This window comes from Coffea eugenioides, chromosome 2, assembly GCF_003713205.1.
Source record: "Coffea eugenioides isolate CCC68of chromosome 2, Ceug_1.0, whole genome shotgun sequence".
Taxonomy (NCBI): domain Eukaryota; kingdom Viridiplantae; phylum Streptophyta; class Magnoliopsida; order Gentianales; family Rubiaceae; genus Coffea; species Coffea eugenioides.
Genome location: NC_040036.1, coordinates 53051194 through 53071297, shown reverse-complemented (window position 1 = coordinate 53071297; position 20104 = coordinate 53051194). Strand labels below are relative to the sequence as shown.

Below are 20104 nucleotides of genomic sequence, written 5' to 3'. Positions count from 1 at the left end.
GTTCAAGAATCAGCTCAATCTAATGCTTGTAACTTGAGTTATAGCCAAAATACTAGAAGGTGTCAAAACTGTCAAACTTTTCTTCTTTTGCACTTGATTGCATTCCACACTATGATACCTTACACTTCATGTTTACTTTAAATCACTTACAAATCATTAATAATCATACAAATATCTTCTCATTTAATTTCATTTGATGATTGAACCATTAAACCTACAAAAGCATCACAAATTTCCACATTAATCCATACTTTTTCATGTTTTAGTCCTAGAATACTACTTGCATGAAAAGTAACTATGCAAACATACCAAAAACACATCAAAAACACAAAAACACACCAAATACAAACATTAATTTCACTAAAAATATATAAAATATATGCTAATCAAACTCCCCCACACTTGAATCATTGCTTGTACTCAAGCAACAAGAAATACAAATCAACAATGATCCTAAAACTTTGAAATAAAACATGATGCACAATTCAAATTTAATTTATCAAAACAAGGTGAATAACTATAATGCAATCATTTATTCTACTTCAAGTACTCATAATATCAAGTAAAGGAGAGATAATTATACACTAATTTTAACTAGTTCAATTCAATTTTCTCACTTCAACTTAACTTTGTGAATCATATAGTGAATAAATAACTTCCTAATCCTATGATTGTCTTCTCAAAAGAGGGATTTATTCATAAAATATATTAAATACTTACTTAAGTTATAAAAGTTCTTTTTGACATGAGAATCTGCATTTTTAGATGAAGATCCCGATTACTCAACACTTTGCAGTCTCGAGTTGTTTTCCATACTCTTTACTCAAGTAGCATTTTACACGAAAGTTGACATTTGTAGATGAAAACTCTCGATTATTAAGTATAAGAACTATTAGAGTAGAAATATAACTTTTATTCTTCTCATTTTTTTCTTTTTTTCCTTCTTCTTTATTTTTCAAAAGAAAAGATAATAAATAAATATTCCCTCAAAAGAATATTCAAAGGAAGACTAGTGCATTTATTGACCATATTTATCACTCAACTTTGTAAAATCAATTAAATAGAAGAAATTTCATCAATTATGCAAAATTTAGGCATAATTTTCTCCATTTTACAAAATATACTTTCCTAACCAAAATTATAATCACACAATAGCCATTTCCAAATTTTGAAAACATTTTGACCTGATTTCCCCTTATAACTAGATGAAACTTCCTGTCAACAAACCCAAATTTGAATAAATTCAAAGCACAATAATATTTTCAAGCACAAGTCCAATATTTCCAACCAACAACTCAATCACATACAATGCATAAATCTCAAGTTCTCCCACCCCCACGCTTAAAGTACAAAATGCATAAACGAGGTACATAAAATAAGGAAATGAATACTCCCCTATCGATGTGATTGACGTATCATGAACGAACATAAAGTCCATGATCCATTGTTCCAAATTTTTACGAGTTCCACTTGATAGCGATTAGTAATAGAAACCTAAAATAAAAAATGGCAAACAAACTAGTTAAGATTTAGAAGTCACAATGGCATGAAGAGTTCTTGCAAATAACTTTTTGCCTTTATTATTGTACCTATATAAAATAAACAAAAAACCACTTAAGGTACAAATCACACAACACTTCCCATACTTCTTAAACTTTTTTTCATTCAAAATGCCTAGAATAATAAGTGTAAGACATAATTGTTCACTAGGCATGTTAAAAGTATCACCATTTTGAAACCAACAAAACAAACATTACAAATACACTTAAAAACATAGAAGAAACATGAAAAAAATTAAAATGAAATAAATTAGCACAAAACATTGGGTTGCCTCCCAATAAGTGTTTTATTATAGTCATTAGCTTGACTATTCATGTGTGGATGTCAAGGCGGCTTTATCAAGGAGTAATCTACCAAGCTTGGATGCAATTGTTGATCCACAAATGGTGGCTCCACCTTATGAGCCCTCTCTTAAATTGATATGAGAGTTAGAATTGGCTTACCGATTTCAAATACTTCACATATATCACCATGTAATTGCATCACTTGAGAAGTTAACAAAGGAAACTCCGCATTGCTTTCATGGGAAATAATGTCCTTAGAACCTACACTTTCAGCACACTTCTCAAGAGGGGTTATATATGAATCATTCATGCTTGCCTCTTAAGGTTCAAGATCCATTCCAAAGGCATTATCATGTGAAATAGACACTTCCTCATTAAAGTTCATATTAGATGCTTCATTATCATCAAAATGCAATCCATTTTCACATGTAACACTCCTACCATTTATGTTAAGATTGAATTCACTGTTCTTGCATGAAATAGCTTCACGTATAACATTCAAGTGCTCTTATATTTTATTATAGCATGAAGTGAATTCACCACCCATTATAACATCATGACGGTCAGAAGTCTCATTAGCTAGTTTTTCAATAGGTAACTCCCAAGATGCCTTTGATTCATTTTGGATATAGTTGCATTCGTAATCATAACAAATTGAATATGCACATTAATTATTCCAACTATATTTATAAGAATTGCCCCAACTAGGGTTGATTGATCAAAGCAGAATTATAATGTCCAAATTCACCATAGTAATCCATATTTTGTGCTTGCATACATTCATAAGTAGCATGATATTTTCCAAACAAGTTATAAATCACATGATTAGAATTAAAAGCACTAAAATTCTTTTTTCATTCATGCATAGATGTCAACATGTCCAAATTATCATTTAATGCACCAAAGTCATAATTACCTATGGGTCGTCCTTGGTTACCTCTATTGTAGAAGCATTCATAGTAGTCAAGGTCCATGGCTGATCTTTCTTCTCTCAAGCCTTGATCTAGCTTTGTAACTATCCTTCTTAAAATCTAAGCATGCCTTCAAATACTCAAAAGCAAGATTAGTTAAGAAGAATAGTTTGAAAAACACAAACAAAATAAGAAACTAAACACAAAATTTGAAGACTCGACAAGACACTAGAAATGACAAATAAGAGAATAGACACGACAAACACAAGAAAAGAAAGTAAAATAGTCTAAATTAATAAAGTTGTTCTTAGAACTTTTATTTAACCAAATCTTCCCTAGCAATGGTGCTAAAAAATTGACAAGTTTATACCATGTACCAAATTTTAATAAAACCTAAATACCTCATTTTTCACAACTATACAAATTGTTTATCGAGCATAGGGGATATTAGATGTCGATCCCCCATGGAAGATTGTCAATTATCGGTGGTTTTCAAACTCTTTTATTATTTAAACTATCACAAATATAAGAAATTAAATCTACACCACAAATATAAGATAAAAGTAACAAAAATAACAACAAAAAGCTTCTAGGGTTATAGAATTCCTCACTAGTCTTGCAAGTGAAATTACCGGTTAGTTGAATTTTATTATCTTGATAAGTTTTGACGTAATTTTCAAATGTATGTGATACCTACTTTCGCCAGTGCACCAACTATACCTATAACTATACCTCACCTACATTTCTTGATGAAGAAGCTAGCTATAGATTCATTAAACTCTATGAAATTACTCGGTTAAAGCCATAAAGGTGTTTCTCTACTTTTGTGAGAATACTCCCTAGGTTTAACACTTCATGAACTAGTGTTAAATCACAAATTTCATTGATGAAACAATACTTTTAGGTAATCACAATTAATAGCCAATTAAACATGATTGAAATAGCAAAAATGGTAAATAACTTCCTTAAAAATATAACTCAAATAACCATGAAAAGATCACATAACAATTATTATAAGTTCATTCATTCCCTAGGTATAAAAACTAGCAAGATATAAATGAAACACAAACAATAACCAAACTTGTATTATAACTAAACATAAGATTCAATGCAAGAAATAAAGTGATATAAGGGAAGTCATCATTGTCACATGAGTTTCAAGCTCTCCATCTTCATCCTCACACTTCATCCATATTTAGCTAGTACAAAAATTGGATGAAAACTATACTAATCCTACACTAAGCTAATGAACTAAAAAGTTCTAAAGAAAGACTATATTTTGTGTAATTTCTCTAGTCTCCAAAGTTAAGAAAAATTGTGTCTTGAATGGCCTATTTGTAGAAGAATAAAGCTCCAATCAATCATGTTAAAATTGGTGCAAATTGGTTCTTGGAATTTTCAAAAGTTGTTTCTTGATGTCTCTATGATCTCCTTGGGCAATTCCCATCGAATTTGATCAGAGAAATGGGTCAAAAAACTTGTGTGAACTAAGTGCAAGTTGTAGAGCAAGTTGCATAGCCAAAATTAGAAATCCCGAGGTGATCTGGAAACTGTAGCTCATGGATTAGGTTGCAATTCTCCTCATTTTTCAGGTTTTGTACTTTTTAACCAATCTTCAATCACGCTCTGTTTTGCACCAATTTTGAATGCAAATTTCTCAATGATGAAATCCAAACTAGCTCTTGTACAAAATATAGAAGTTGTAACCTTTTGAGTTATCTTTCCAATTCATTGAGAGTCATGCCATTTGGATGTCTGTTAGATGATAAATGACCAAAATATCCTTGATTGGTCCTTCCCTTATTTCAGCTTTCAATAGTAAAAATGCTTGACTATGCTTCAATGTTTTGACCTTGAAAATACATGAATTGGATTTCAATGTCTTCATAAGAATTTTAGCCCTACATCTTAGCTTCAAATGATTCTAGAATCATCTCAATCCAATCCTTATAGCTTGAGTTATTGTTGAAAAATCAGAAGGTGTCAAAGCTATCAAATTTTTCTTCTTTACACTTCATTGCATTTCACACTATGATACTTTTACACTTCATGTTTATTTTAAATTATTTCAAATCATCAACAATCATACAAATATCTTCACATTTCATTTCATTTGATGATTGAATCATTAAATCTACAAAAATATTACAAATTTGTACATTAATCCATATTTTTGCATGCTTTGGTCATAAAACACTACTTGCATGAAAAATAATCATAAAGGAACTCAATTATTCCATTTTCACTTAAAAACATACCAAAAAAAATTAAATTTCACTAAAAATACGTAAAATATATACTAATCAACTTTATTAAGTGTTCCACACTAATAATAATGTACTTTCATTTATACAATCCACAGGTTTGCTATTTCTCTTTTTTTTTTTCTTTTTTTTCTGGTTAAATTGTTTACCCAACGTTTGCCATAACAACATATGTTCCTTTATTTTATTTGTTCAAAAATAATTTTTTCTCTTTACCAATTTCCTTTTGTTTAAAACGTAAAACCAAATTCAGTCTTTTTTGTGCAATTTAGTAAACTTGAAATTCGATATTCTGGTGCACGCCCAAACTCAATAGTTCTACAGTAACGTACATGATCCGAATGCACATAATTCACATACTCACGCATCTGACATACATACTAGCAGTTTACATGTGTATTACTAGGGCTAGGTCGAGAATGAGCGGTGCTTTTAAGTGAGGGAGAGGAGTAGGAATGGTCATCAGCAACAAATAATGTCTTGAACTAGTTGTTATTTGTCGCAAATTACTTGTAAAATTTTGCAAAAAAGACGTGACACTCGAGATATTAGGAGACGATTTGACATTACATTCAAACCTTTTGTGTGGGTGCCAAAATTGAATGGTTGTACGCTGACCTCCAGCCCTGCCCCTAATTTGCCTGTGTTAAGGCTCACGAAATAATTTAACGGAGAAAATTGGTTTTACTACTTCATTCGCATTCATAGGTAGCACTTTCTTCTAAACATTACAGTAATGATTGTCAGGATCGCTTGGAACTCTCAAGACGATTTTAGCCAAAGAAATTTATCCCTACGCTTGTGTGAAGACCTCAAGTGATCTACCTGTGTTGTCCACCTCAACTTCGTTTTCAGGCTCAAAACATGTTGAAGATTCAAGGTATCGGGAGAAACAAAAAGTTTTGATACCAACTGAAGCCACAGCAATCGACGATGATGAAACATCTGCTCATGGAACTCCTGAGTGCGTCGAAGAGACTGGAAAACCAGACGAACTTTTCGATACAATGAGGCTGGATCATCAACAAAAGGACCTACTTGAAACTTCCATTTGCTCAGTTTGCAAGAATAGGCGGCCGACGATTGGATGGCATAGAGATTTCCATTATGCTGAGCTTCATGAGGCCACAGCAGGCTTCTCTGACGACAACTTTCTTGGTGAAGGTGGATTTGGTTCTGTTTATAAAGGAGAACTGAAGAATGGACTAAAAATAGCTGTTAAGCAGCACAAAGATGCAAGTCTGCAAGGAGAGATAGAATTCAAGTCTGAAGTAGCGGTACTTAGTAAAGCAAAACATCAGAATTTGGTGATGCTACTTGGATCTTGTTCAGAAGGTAACCACAGGTTGCTTGTGTATGAATTTGTCTGCAATGGCTCTTTGGATCAGCACCTATCAAGTAAGTACAGTTCCCCAGAAATATAGTAATGCATGATGACTAAAGGAAACAGTTTAATCCTCCTTTTTTTTTTTAACTTTTCCAGTTTTTTTCTATGGGCTAATCACACTTTGCTCCTGTGTTTTGGGGATTGTCACAATTTACCATCCCCAACTTCAGTTCTATACATCTCGGTCGTCCTCTTTTCCCCGAAGATAACAGTGCTGGTACGCTTTAATTAAAATTTTCATACCAACATTATCTCTGGGGTCCAAGTGTGACTTCCCCAAAATTCAAGGCGCAAAGTGTATATTTCAAACATTAATGATAGGAAAGTGTTATAATGTCCAAATAATAGGGGGTCTGGTAACATTAATACCCAATGTTTTCTACCCAAATTTTCTTTCTTGACATCTTATAATTCAATACAATTTTTTAGTACTTAGATCCAAATATGCTTTACTCCCAAATATTTTTTCGAAAAATTTTAATAGTTCTTTATAATAAATTTTATACAGTTTGACAATAACTAAAAACTATATTTTTTTTAGATGGAGCTAGTGACTTTTATTTTTAATTGTTTTTTAGAGTGCATTACATATAACTTTATATGTCTTAACAACTGTTTAAAATTGTAAGTATAAAGCTTAAGATCTTTGATCTCGAATAATAAAAAGAAATGAGGTTTGTAACCATACTACTAAATTTTATGTCAACAAACTTTCCGTTTTTTCTTTTGCAATGATTCACAGTTTTGTATTTGAAAGCACTTTGTCGAGATTTGTAACTCAAAACATGATGGTATTTGGAGCATCACCAAAAGTTGATGATTATAATGGTTTGGTTATATTAAAAACATATAATAATTTTTAATATTTAGACACTTGGTTTGTAACAAGAAAGGATAATCTTCAATAGTAACATGCAAAATAATAATAAGAGAACATGTCTTCAGACAATTACCACTATAGGTCCAAATAGAGACTTATTTTTTTAATCCTTCATTGATATAGTTAACTACTAATAGTGTATCTTTTCCATATTCAGGTATAACAAAGCACATTAGAGTTTTGGGTATGACGGGGTTTTAATATACGTACAAGTTAAAAAATCTGAAATAGACCCGTTTCACTGCAAGTATATAGGTCAACTAGTAGTTTAGGGTATATATCGGGTCGATCCCATGAAAAAGATTGAACAATTACCGGTACTACTAAAGCTTCTCTATTATTTAGACTATCAATGAATTATAACAAATAAAACCTACTGAACTTATACAAGAAAATAACAAATGAAAGCTCCTTAGGTTATGGTATCCCTAACTACTCATGCAAGTGCTATATTTGGATCATTGAATACTACTATCTAGGCTAGCTATGGTGTAATTTCCTTATGCATATGAATTCTACTTTCGTAGTGAATCAATTATACTCATAACTAATCCATACCTATTCTCATGGTTATGAAATTAGCTACAAGTTCATTTCTTCAATGAAATTACATGAAATGAATCACTAAAACCACATAGGTGCACCTCTACTCTCGTGAGTGTACTCCCTATGTTTAGCACTTCTTGAACCAGTGTTAAATCTCAATTTTCATTGCAGAAACAACACCTTAGATAATCACAATCAATGGTACCAGATTAATCATGATTTAAAGAGTTAAAGTGCTAAATAACTTGCTCATATAATAGCATCAAATAACCAAATAATGAACACTAACAATCATGGAAAGTTCAACCAAACCCAAGGCATAAACTTTAAAGACACATAATAAACACAAAATCCAGAACTTGCATATTAACCATACTTAAGAATCCAATACAAAAGATAAAGAGTTGGAGAAGAGATAACCCATGTCACTTGAGCTTCAACTCCTCCTTCTTTATCTCCATCTTCATCCTACTCTAGCCAATATACAAGAGTGGATGAGTTATATTACTCTATACTAAACTAACCTAACACTAAGAAAATGGAAGAACTACATTTCTGCACTCCCAAGCTTTCTCTCGTATCTCTCTCCTTCAATCTTGCAAGTTTTTGGCTATATAAAGGTAAAAGGTGGTCAAGGAATGAGGTTTACACCTCCCTTTTACAGCTGCAAAGTGTTTGTCACATGTCTAGCATTACATGTGACTTATTGGAGGTGAAATCAAGTTGTCCACGTAAAGACCAGCCTTTTCTAAAATCCGGCCAGAAATCCGGCCAAGTTCAGGCCGGATTGCTACAGTGACCTTTTTGTGCAATTTCTATTCAATTTCTAGCTCTGTTCCGATTTTGCCTCAACTTCAACTAAACTTTTCTTGATGATAGAAGCTGGTTTAACTCTTGACCGAAACATGAAACTTGTAGCTCTTTGAGTTAGCTTTCCAATTCATCAAGAATCACCTCATTTGGATTTGTGTAGGCTGCTAAATGACTGAAATACCCTTGACTGCTCAATGCCTTGTTTCAGCTTCGACTAATAGAAATTTACTACTGTAATTCGGCTTTTTGACCTGGAAAACCTTCAAACTGTATTTCGATGTCTTCAACAAAGTTGTAGATCTATCTCTTATCTTCAAATTGTTGAAGAATCATCTCAATCTGATCACTGTAGCTTAAGTTATAGTTGAAATACTAAAATGTGTCAAAACTATCAAAAATGCACAAAATGCAAGTAAAAAGTGATAAAAACCTCATTTAATCACTTAAGAACATTTTTCCCCAATTATAGCCAAAATGATTCATTTTCTTCCAATAATATAACCAAAGTGACTAAAAATAACATAAAATGTCATTCAATTATTACGTAAATTAGTCACTTATCAGGGTAATTAACTTAATTTATAATGTTAAATAACTATTACATTTAAATATATATTTTCAACAAAAAATGTCATTATACTCTTTTTTAAGGGATAATTTGAGAAACTTGCCCTCAGGCTTTTGCTAATATCCCTTAGCACCCTTAAAGCTTCAAAAAATCATTGATCTCCCTTCAAACCATTTCATTTGCAACAATTTCAGCCCAATATCATAAAAGAATCGTCAACATAATCATTTAAGGAGAGAGATCTATTGTTATTCCAACTCTCTCCTTTTGTGTTTTCCAACCTCGAATGTTATAGATACCAAAAGTTTTTTAATGTTTCCAATGTAATTATATTATAAGAGAAATTTAAATAGGGTTTGCATAGGAGGGCTAAAAAACGGAGACAGATAACTAAAAGCAAAAATAATTGTTAGCATAGCCATTTTTATTCATTTTGGTAGTTTTTTTTTTGACTTTCTTGGCTCATATAATTATTCAAATAGCGAGGGTAATTAAAGATAAGTTTTACATAGCAACAAAAGAGTATGGGAAGAAAAAAAATATGGGGAAGGGGTTTATTAAATGAAAAAAAATATTAGAATACCTTTTTCTTTTTTTTTTAAAAACAAATTTAGGTTATTTCTCTTCCAATACTTTCTTTTTGGGCCTAAATAGTTGTCAGAATTGCAAGGGCACTCTAATAAAATTTGGCATAAGAAATAAAAATGTGGAAAAGAGATATTTAAGTGCAAAAATTATTGTTAAAATAATCATTTTTCATGAGTTTTGCTATTTTCTCTTCAAAAATGTTTTTTGCCCAAATAAATTTTTGGAATAGTAAGTGTGATTTAATACGATGCTGGCACTAAAAGGAAAAAAAATTTGGAGGGCCGCTGTTGGGTAGTTGAGTGCTATGATAATAATTAGAAAAACCGATGTTTTAATCGATTTTGACTTTTTGTCTTTAAGATTTTTTCCCTTAAAAAAATTGCTAGAATAGCAATGAAAGTTCAATATATGGTTGGCAAAAGAGGACTATATGGCATGGTTTAAATGCAAAATAAAAATTATTAAAATAGTCAATTTATTTTAGCTATTTCTATTTGTTTCTTCCATATTTATTTGTCTAAAGAATTGTTATGGTATGAGGATATTTTTGTCATTTTGAATGTTGTGAGATGAATAGTGGTCACATCTCATTGATAGGGCAGGTAAGTGATATTTATAAAACTTTAAAGGTGCTAAATCATATTAGCATGAACCTCAAGAAAGGATTCTGAAAATAACCCTTTTTCATGGCGTCAACCCATTTTACTAGTTTTCATGAAGAATAAACTGTATACTTTCAAGGCTAAAGGTAGTGAAGTATGATTATCTCCAAGGAATAACAAATGAAAAAAGCGTGAAATTCATTGGCTTTAGTTAAAAATTTTAAAATGAAGTACTGCCATATTAATCAAATAAGTTCTAGACTTGATTTGCTAAACTGCCAAACTTTTTAACATTGACACATCTCCTATAATTTCATTTAGCCCTCTTTTTTATTTCTTTTTTTCTGGGAAGCATTAGTTGTTAAGTTTTTACTTTAGCACATTTACTCCCTATGTTCTTTAAGTCACAATTTCAGTACACTGTTATCTGTTTTCAAGAGCGATATGATTCAAAAGGTACAAGTCATTTATTTTCTGGGCAAGTCTATCCATGAAAGATTGAAAAAGAGCTAAGAGACAGAAGTTAAATTTTAATTAAGGATTAATTTTTCTTATACTATCAATACAAAACAGATTTTTTAATGAATGGACACCAAATGTACAAAAAGCGAATTTGAAATTTCAATGGAAGATACGCTTCGTGCACATGTATAAAAAATTACATTAACGATGTAGTAAAGACTAACAGTGTTTTAGGATCTTATTTTATGAACTTAAGGAATATGTTTATATTAGGGATATCCTTGGTTTGTTTCAATTGTATCCTACATCAGCATAACTTTACCTACAAAATCTCTAAGGATGTAACATATTATGATGAGGCATAGCCTCAAAATCACGTGTTTTTTCTTCCCTTTTTTCCCTAAAACTGCAGAGGCTGCAAAAGTGCCCCTGACTTGGGAACAGAGGATAAAAATAGCTTTGGGTGCAGCCAAAGGCTTAGAGTATGTGCACAGCCACAACATCATCCACAGAGATATGAGGCCAAACAACATACTTATAACGCATGATTACGAATCACTGGTAAAGTTTTTAACTTGGACTTGGGTGCAGGGCGTGCTTATTGCTTAGTGATCAATATATTGTGGGCTTAGTTCCATTTTGCACCATTCAATTATAGTTCAAGTTTCATTTTTGTCCTTAAAATTGTAAATAGAGACATTGTAGTCCCTAAACTATAAAAGTTGTTCCAGTTAAGGACAATTGCTAATGAAATCCCTGAAACTATCGGAAACTAGTCACCTGAGCAACCAAAGTAGAAAGGGGTTTGGAGACCAAATTAAGAATTGAAATATAGTGTAGGAAGTAGGAACTTAGTGTCTCAATATATAGCCGCCAAAGTGAAAATCAAGGTATAGTCTAGGGACTAAAGTGTCTTAATGTGGACTTGAGGGACTAAAATGAAAATTAGAGAATAATTGAAGGGTGAAAAATAAAATTAAGCCATGTATTATAGGGTTAACTGTAAATTGCACCCCTGAATTCACACTACGTGTAATTTGCATCCTGAGCTATCAAATATAGCGGTTCAGTCCCTGAATCATGGTGTCAAATTTTAACATGTTTATAACATACACTAAAAACTAAGAATTTTGCCAGTAGTTTTTGAATGAAAAGATTCTAGTACCCACAAAAGAATAAGAGTATTTTGTTTAATGAATGCAAATTAGGGCTGTCATGTAGTAAGGTAAATTCATTTAGTTTCAATTAATTTGTATAGAATGAAAAAAATTGACAATTAAAGTACTAAATTGGTAAAATTGGTTGTTTATCAAAAGTACAAAATGATAACAGTTCAGAAATACATGTATAATCAACCATTAATTGTATATTGGAAGGAGAAAGACAACAGAATTTCTTATAGTTCAAAGATTTAGTTGTATTGTGGGTAAATTCAATTCCTTAGGTTACACAAAAAAGAAAAAGAATAAAAAGCTTCCTAATCAGCTAATTTAGTACATTTGTCAAATTGGCCGAACTAGGGAAACTTATGGGTCATTTGATAACACGTATGTTTGGTAGATTACCGAAACATAAGTTTTGGTTCTTATCACAAAAACAAATAACAGGACAAAAATATGCTTGTTGTGTATTCTGATTTTACGAATAACTTTAACTAAATGTCTCTGATTGTGGAAACCATTATGTGAATCAAGGGCAAAACTAAGGGGTGGCGGGGAGGATCCCCCACCCTCCCAGATTTGTAAAATTAAGGCCTTTTTGGATTGCCATTTTTTTAAAAAAAAATTTATGTTTTTGGAAAATACATTTCCCAATTACATATTTATTATACATACATCAAATTGTTACTATATATATATATTTACAAAAGCTCCAAAAAATAAAGTCCAAAAGAAATTTTTAAAAAATTTTCTTGTAAATTTAAGCTCTTGCCCCGTAAAGAATTTAAAATATCTCAAGTTGCATAATTCAATTTTAGTTGAATTAAAGTTTGCCTCCTCAAAAGAAATGTTCTGGTTCGGCCTATGTTGTCAATCAATCAGTTGAATGCAGTTTTCTTATCCCAAAAAGAGTGCTACAGTTTTCTTATACTCTGTCTGATTAGCATCTAATCGCATGAATGCATATCTCCCAGTTGGGAGATTTTGGACTGGCAAAAACACAACATGGCACTAACTCGGACGACAGTTTTGTGGGAACTCTTGGATACATGGCACCAGAATATGCGCAAACTGGGAAAGTCTCAACTAAAACTGACGTCTACTCTTTTGGGGTAGTTCTATTACAGCTTATCAGCGGACGAAGGACAACAGATAAAATTCCGGGAGGAAAAAGTCTGATTGGATGGGTAAGGAAAGCTATTCTTCAGCTCTGCTCATGTCTAGTTCTTGAGTTATGAAAATGGAGACATCTTTTAAACAAATAACTCAAATAATAGTGTGTATACAAGCAAAGAAATCCATATGAGGTGCTCAATTAGCTTATGCCTGAATACTACCATTTCTTACTCCTTTTAGCTTATGCACTAATAATACACGCAAGAATGCGGAAAATCTTGAAATATATCCCGTACACAGTAATAGTGTATCTATTATCATGGTTGAATACATGATGCATACATAAAATTTGAATTTTAGGTTTAATTTTCAGATAGTATTGTCATGCATCCAAATCTAATGATCTATATACATGTCAGTATATTGAAGATTAGCTAAAATTCCATATATTATTGATTTTGCATTTGAGTGAAGTACTTTTTCTACCTTCGTAAGATTTGTAACAGTGCAATATAATCCTTGTTTATAATGTTTCAGTTAGGCAAGCATATTATTATTGAGGCCGGGAAGTAATGAATGCTTAGAAAATGAATCTTGGCACATTTGAAATTCGACATATACATACATACATACATATATACATACACACACATATATATATATATATAAACACACACACACACATTTGAATATATACATTTGAAATTCCACACACATGCATACATGCCTAATTAAAGAGAATTGATAGGTTGGGTTTTATCGATAATGATATCCAACTTTAAACTGACCAATTTTTCTCACAATTTCTCTCTCTTTTAACAACTTAACCCTTTTTAAATAAATTTGAATTATCTTTTTATATGGTTTTCCTTTCTCTTTAATAAACTGTATATGTATTAGTAAATTTGCTAAATTTTTATTATTCATTGTATGTATTTATGTAATGTTATTTTAATTGTTACTTCATAATGTTTCTGGAAACTTAATATTTATTCGTGAAGAAAATATATTTTTTGTGTATATGGTATTTAGTTGAGTACAAATATCTAGTTTTAAGTTTTTGATCATATAAAATCTAATAACTAATTCAAAGAATAGGTATAAATCTTTTTGTTACTATGCACATTTAATGAATAATATTATATTAAGATATATGTATGTATAAAAGTTTGAAATTTGAGTCCAATACAAGGAAGAAATTTATATGTAAAACAAGAGTACGGTGTTCTGGTTGTATTTGTTTCTGTCCCAAATTTACGATATAACCTTCATGGGATGTTGGTTATAACAAACTTATAAAGGATAATTACAAATCATTAAAGTATCTAACAATTCTTTTAAATTTGTTTAATCAAAATTTGCGATTGGATTTGTACACGGTTCCACTAGTGAGCACTACGGTACTAACAAGGTCTAAGTAGTTAAAAAAGAAAGAATGGATACTAAATTTTACCAAGTTATAGTTTACATATTCGCAATAAAAATATTTAAACATCTGAGTTTTATTTTATTTTATTTTATTTTATTTTTTATTTCTGCAGGCGAAACCACTTCTGAAAGAAAGGAATTATCCTGATCTTATAGACAGGAGAATCATAGACTCACATGATTTCCTCCAACTTTTTCGGATGATACGACTTACAGAAAAATGTCTATGCAGCGATCCTAGCAAGAGGTTCACCATGGAGGAGGTAAATTATAATGAATCTTTCCAAACGTCTCCTTATCAAAACATGGTTTATCTTCAGTAGCTAATTGATGATTCACATTTTTTTTTTATGAAAACATCATCATTTTATTAAATCTACACTTGTGGAAGAAATCACATCAACCATACATAGATACAAACAGATCTAAAGAACAAATATTAGATACTTCAGATCTATAAAATCTATAGAATATTACATTGTGAAACTTCTAAAATATTAAAAGATAAAACAGATATAGCCCTAAGATTGTTTGGGTGTACTTCCAATCGCACTGCTTATTTTCTCTCAAATCTGCTAATAAACTAATTCAAATCCAAATGTTAAGGAGAGATTTGACGAGATAGATCTACGAAATGCCAGATTTAAAAACTAAATTTGAAATAATTTAGATCTAATAAAAGATTAGATTTGCTGTTCTTATAGTTATAGAGACGGACTAGATTTCATAATCCAATTAAGAATTTAAATGCCTTGGAATTTTGATCAACTTAGGTGGTTAATCACATGTAAAATGGTTAGTGAAATATTTCAAGTTGAAGTTGATTTAAAAAATGCTCATTTATCATCATCATCATAACAACATTGCCATTGTCATGTTATTTTTCTAGAAGTTTTTTAATTCCTAGCATACATAAGCAGATATGTAGAACATGGGAAGTTATTTGGTCTCCAATCTTAAATTCATGATTTTAATATATTGGATAGTTTTGTGTAGTTTAAGACTTATCATTGGTCATAAATTATAAGGTTGTGTTCTTGATAATACTTCTACTTTAGTTATTCACTTTGAATACGTGATACTTGAACATGTGACAAGCAAAGTCTAATTCATCGGAAGACTTTGAGAAGAATATTTGAATTCAACTTATATATATATAGAGGCCTTTCATTGATCAACATAGCGATTTTGACTTTCTTGACAAGTAATAAGTATTTTTATTATAAGATTGAAGTTTAGTGTGGTTCTACAACAGATTGACCACTAAATAATTAGCCCTTCATGTTTACTTTTAGGGTTAGGGTTAATTATAAAATACTCCCTTGAGATATACTCTAGGTCTCACTTCAATCCCTAACTTTTATTTTGTGTCACTTAACCTTCCTTAAAAACTAAAAAAAAACCCCTTAGAGGCAATTAATACCATCTTAGTTCTTATTTTCCAATTCACTTCTTTCTTTTTCCAACGAATTTTAACTTGTGATTTATTTGATTACTTTAATTGATGGTGATCAAGTATCACATGATAGGACTACATATATTAAGGAATATACTAATCATTAATTACTTTTAGAAAATGGTAAAGAAAGATCCTAATATGTAAAAATCCATCCATTTGAAAAAGAACATAAAGATCTCCAAATAACTGAAATGTGAAAAAATGGGGAATTGATTTTGTCTAATTATAGTGAAATAGAATACAATTTTCCTTAATTTCTTAAATTGAAAATTGGATCAAAATTGATGTGTAATTAACTAAATAGAAGGAATATATATATATATATATATATATATTTTCAATTTTGTAAATTAGATAACGGTTATCATAATTTTTTTTGGTTACGATAAAGTATAACATATAAAAGAAAGACAAATTAATGTATGATCTTTGCATGCTAGGAAATAATAGTGGAACATAAATGTACTAAAAAAATTTAATTCTTTAATGAACAAAAAATTTAAAAAAATGAAATTGATAGAAAGGTATATCTCTTGGTTGCTCAAGATAAAAGATTAAGGAAAAAATTAATTTGGAAAAATAGAAGAAAGAATTAAAAAAAAAAGAAAAAATTAGTAAAATAGGGATATAGTTTTATTTTGTAGGGGCATAAGTGACCCAAGACATGGTTACAGGGTAAACCAATATTTAGAATATAAATTAAAGAGATGAGTTGTAATTATCCTTAGAACTATATGAAATTTTCTTCTGAACGTGAGGACTACAGGAAGGTATGTTCTCTTACATACAAGAGTACATAATAAGCACACTACTTTTGACTAAACATTACTTAATTAAATGAATGGTTATGATACCCCTTGAAGAAACTCTATAGTAAGTAATGTTCTTAAACCTAGACATGTAAGTGAAGTGCATGAGTTTTAAACCAGAAAGCTCAAAAAAAAAATTTTCTCTTGATGTTGAATAACTTTGATGCCCTTGAGATTTAAATAAAAAAGAACAAAAAATTTACTGTGAACTGGTTCAAAATTCCTATTTTCTTTAACCACTTTTGATTGATTCAATTGATTACTAATTGGGTTTGACTACTTCAGTTTTGTTTTCTGAATTTACTAGTGAACTAGATTGGTGTCTCAACTAGTTCACGGTTCAACCGATTGATCGAATCAGTCAGATAGATCTAGTTTTTAAAACATTGATAATAAGTGAACCTTGGGAAATGTATAGTAAGAGTATCTTTGTATTGGAATTTTAGAGCTCTAAGGAACTTTGTATAATGTGTAGGTTTGAATTAAGTGTTCAAAATTGAAAGAAAATATCTTATATAAAAATTAATAGCATCCTTAAAGTCAAGATAGTTGAGGCAAAACAATCATGTGCTTGTAAGTAAAATCTTCAGTAAATCTTAAGAAATGAGCTTTAAGTATTATATATCAACTTTATCCAAAATAAAGATAAAATAAAATCATAAGACATTGACAAAAGACATTGACTGAAAACATAAAATTGAATTCTTGCATACATTCATACAAAACATAATGTTAGCACTATGCATAGCATTTGACCATCATTATAGAGAACCTTGTGAAAGAGGTGAGAAATGTAGATTTCATCCAGTAGCGAATGAATTCCAACTAGATGTTGCAGCCAAAATTTGATACGCAATCATAAAACAAGAGGAACATTTATTGGTTGTTTCTTGCTATGTCAACAGATTATAGAGTAACCTAAGAAAAGACTGCTTGTAATATGACATTATCAATGAATTTCCATGCTAATCATCAAGAACAGGCACCTAATTAATTCAAGAGAGGAATGTGTTTATAAATATATCTATAAATGTATCCCATGAAACATAGTGCTTTCAATATAGCAAAATATGCAAATAACTGTAGCATAGGAACTAAAGTTAGGCACATTTGCATATTCCATATCATGTCAAGACTAGGAAATTTTTTTTTTTAATAATAAGCGTGATCATGTCATAAGCAAATATCCACACAAGGGCAAATAAGTATTAGGTCTAGATCACATTTATATTTTCTTAACAATTCTTATCCATAGATTACATGGATGCTTAGGTGAAGTAATTTTAAGTTGCATAAGATGATAGTTTATGATTAAAAAAAGAGTAGTTAAGAGAACTATGTCGTGTCCTTTTAAATTGTTATTGAGAGATTGCTATATATGTTACAACCATATCATCTACATGCAAAAGTAGAGAAACAATATCACTAGCTATTTGTTAAATAAAGATAGGAGAATTATAGAAACTTGAAAAGAAATCTAAACTAAGGAGACTAGGGCTCATTTTGGAAAATTAAGTATGAAAACATATGTAAGTCCAAACATGATAGATTGGAAATAATGGAAATAGTGCATGATCAAAATGTAGTAGGTGCATATGAGAGCATTTTCTCTATATTCCTATCAAGGAAGGTATTTCCAATATTCATTTGTAAGATGGTCAATGATAAATAGCAACAACAACAAGAAGTATAAAAACGTCTGTAATTGAAACTATGCTTCTTCTAGTAGTAATACTTAGATAGGAGAATAAGTCAATCAGATAACTATACTCCTTCAATTGCGTTAAGCCAAGCGTTTAGATATTGTATTAATATATGTGATTTACAAGGCCACAATAAAAAATACTTGTATTTATAATTGTTACTAGATTTTGATAAGAATATTATCATTTGGGTCAAAATTACTTCTATTTTATCATAAAAAATTCTTTGTTTTAATGTTTAATTAGTATTTTTTTAGTAGTGCTATCTTGTGAAACTTATCAAATTTATCATTATTACATAACTATTTTGACTAAGTAAACTTTGTAGAATTATTTAAATTTATTAATCTCAAGAATTATAAGTTAATAATCTTGAGGGAAAAACCTTATGTACATTTTATTTAATATGAGACAATACTCAATCCAAAATATTTCTTATATTAGTTTTGAGATATTTGAAAATTTGCTCATAAAATGAGTATTGTGTGTATGTGTGTGTGTGTGTGTGTGTGTGTGTCTGTCGATATATATATATATAACACATATAGGAAAAGTTACTTTTTTTTTTGACTTGGATAAAATATCACTAAAGAATATGAAAAATAGTTGTAATCATTTTAATGGTCATTATGGTACATTGTTGTGATTAATGATCTAAATTGTTCAAATTTAAACTTGCAGGTTGTTAACACTTTGACGTGTATAAAGGATGGTCATACGGCTTTTATGGGGGACTTTTCTCCATTATCCAAATCAATTAATGCGATACTGGATCCCTTTGTGGCTGAAGAATATAGTAGAAATAAAGGATGAACAATGATATAGAATCATTATCTTGCTTCAAAAAATGCAAGAAAATGATTTTATAAAATGTAATATGTGGTGCTTTGGTATTGATGATTACACTTGTGAAATGAAATGAAACAACTCCTTAATATACACAAATGCTTCCAATAATTGAGCACGCAATACTATAGTAAAAATAGTTTATTATATTTGGTACAAATTTTTTTCATACTTCACTTATTTTAATGGAGTATCAACTGAAGCTTTGGATACTATTTTATGTGACGTTTAGCTAAAAATTCCCATGCAATAAAGATTTGCTTGTCTAAGATACATAAAGTAATATTCCTTTCACAAAACTAAAATTTACAACTAAAAATGAAATAAAAAATCTTAAGAAAGTAAAGAAGAATAGTTAAGTAATTATAAATAGTAAATTAGAGGGTCTTGAAGAATAACTCCAAAGACCAAGCTTTTTACTACTTTGATAAATGTTGGAAATATAAAGTACCACACTATGCACTTAATTGTTTAGGCTATAGTTGTAGTCCAAACAAATACTTTTTTAAGAATTGATTAAATCAGGTTAGATGAGTGCTAACTATTAACACAAACCATCTTAAATGTGAGAGAGTAAGAAAATCCAAACCTTTTCTTTCTTAGAAGTTCAACCAAAGAGAAGAAGAAATAGCCTCTCACTTCACATTGATGTGGCTTGTTTCGTCCAAAGGAATAGTATTTATATACTAAAACTCTAATTGGCTTAGATATTTGCATT

General features: G+C 30.3%; 1 protein-coding gene across 1 annotated transcript; it reads left to right on the top strand.

Annotated features, from left to right (window-relative positions):
* The first annotated feature begins 5438 nt into the window (after positions 1-5438).
* On the top strand, positions 5439-19353 carry LOC113759881 (proline-rich receptor-like protein kinase PERK3). The gene is made up of 6 exons (XM_027302459.1): positions 5439-5445; positions 5767-6417; positions 11278-11426; positions 13000-13212; positions 14683-14832; positions 19222-19353. Exons 1-6 carry the CDS (start codon positions 5439-5441, stop codon positions 19351-19353), a joined length of 1302 nt encoding a protein of 433 aa, XP_027158260.1.
* The last annotated feature ends 751 nt before the right edge of the window (positions 19354-20104 follow it).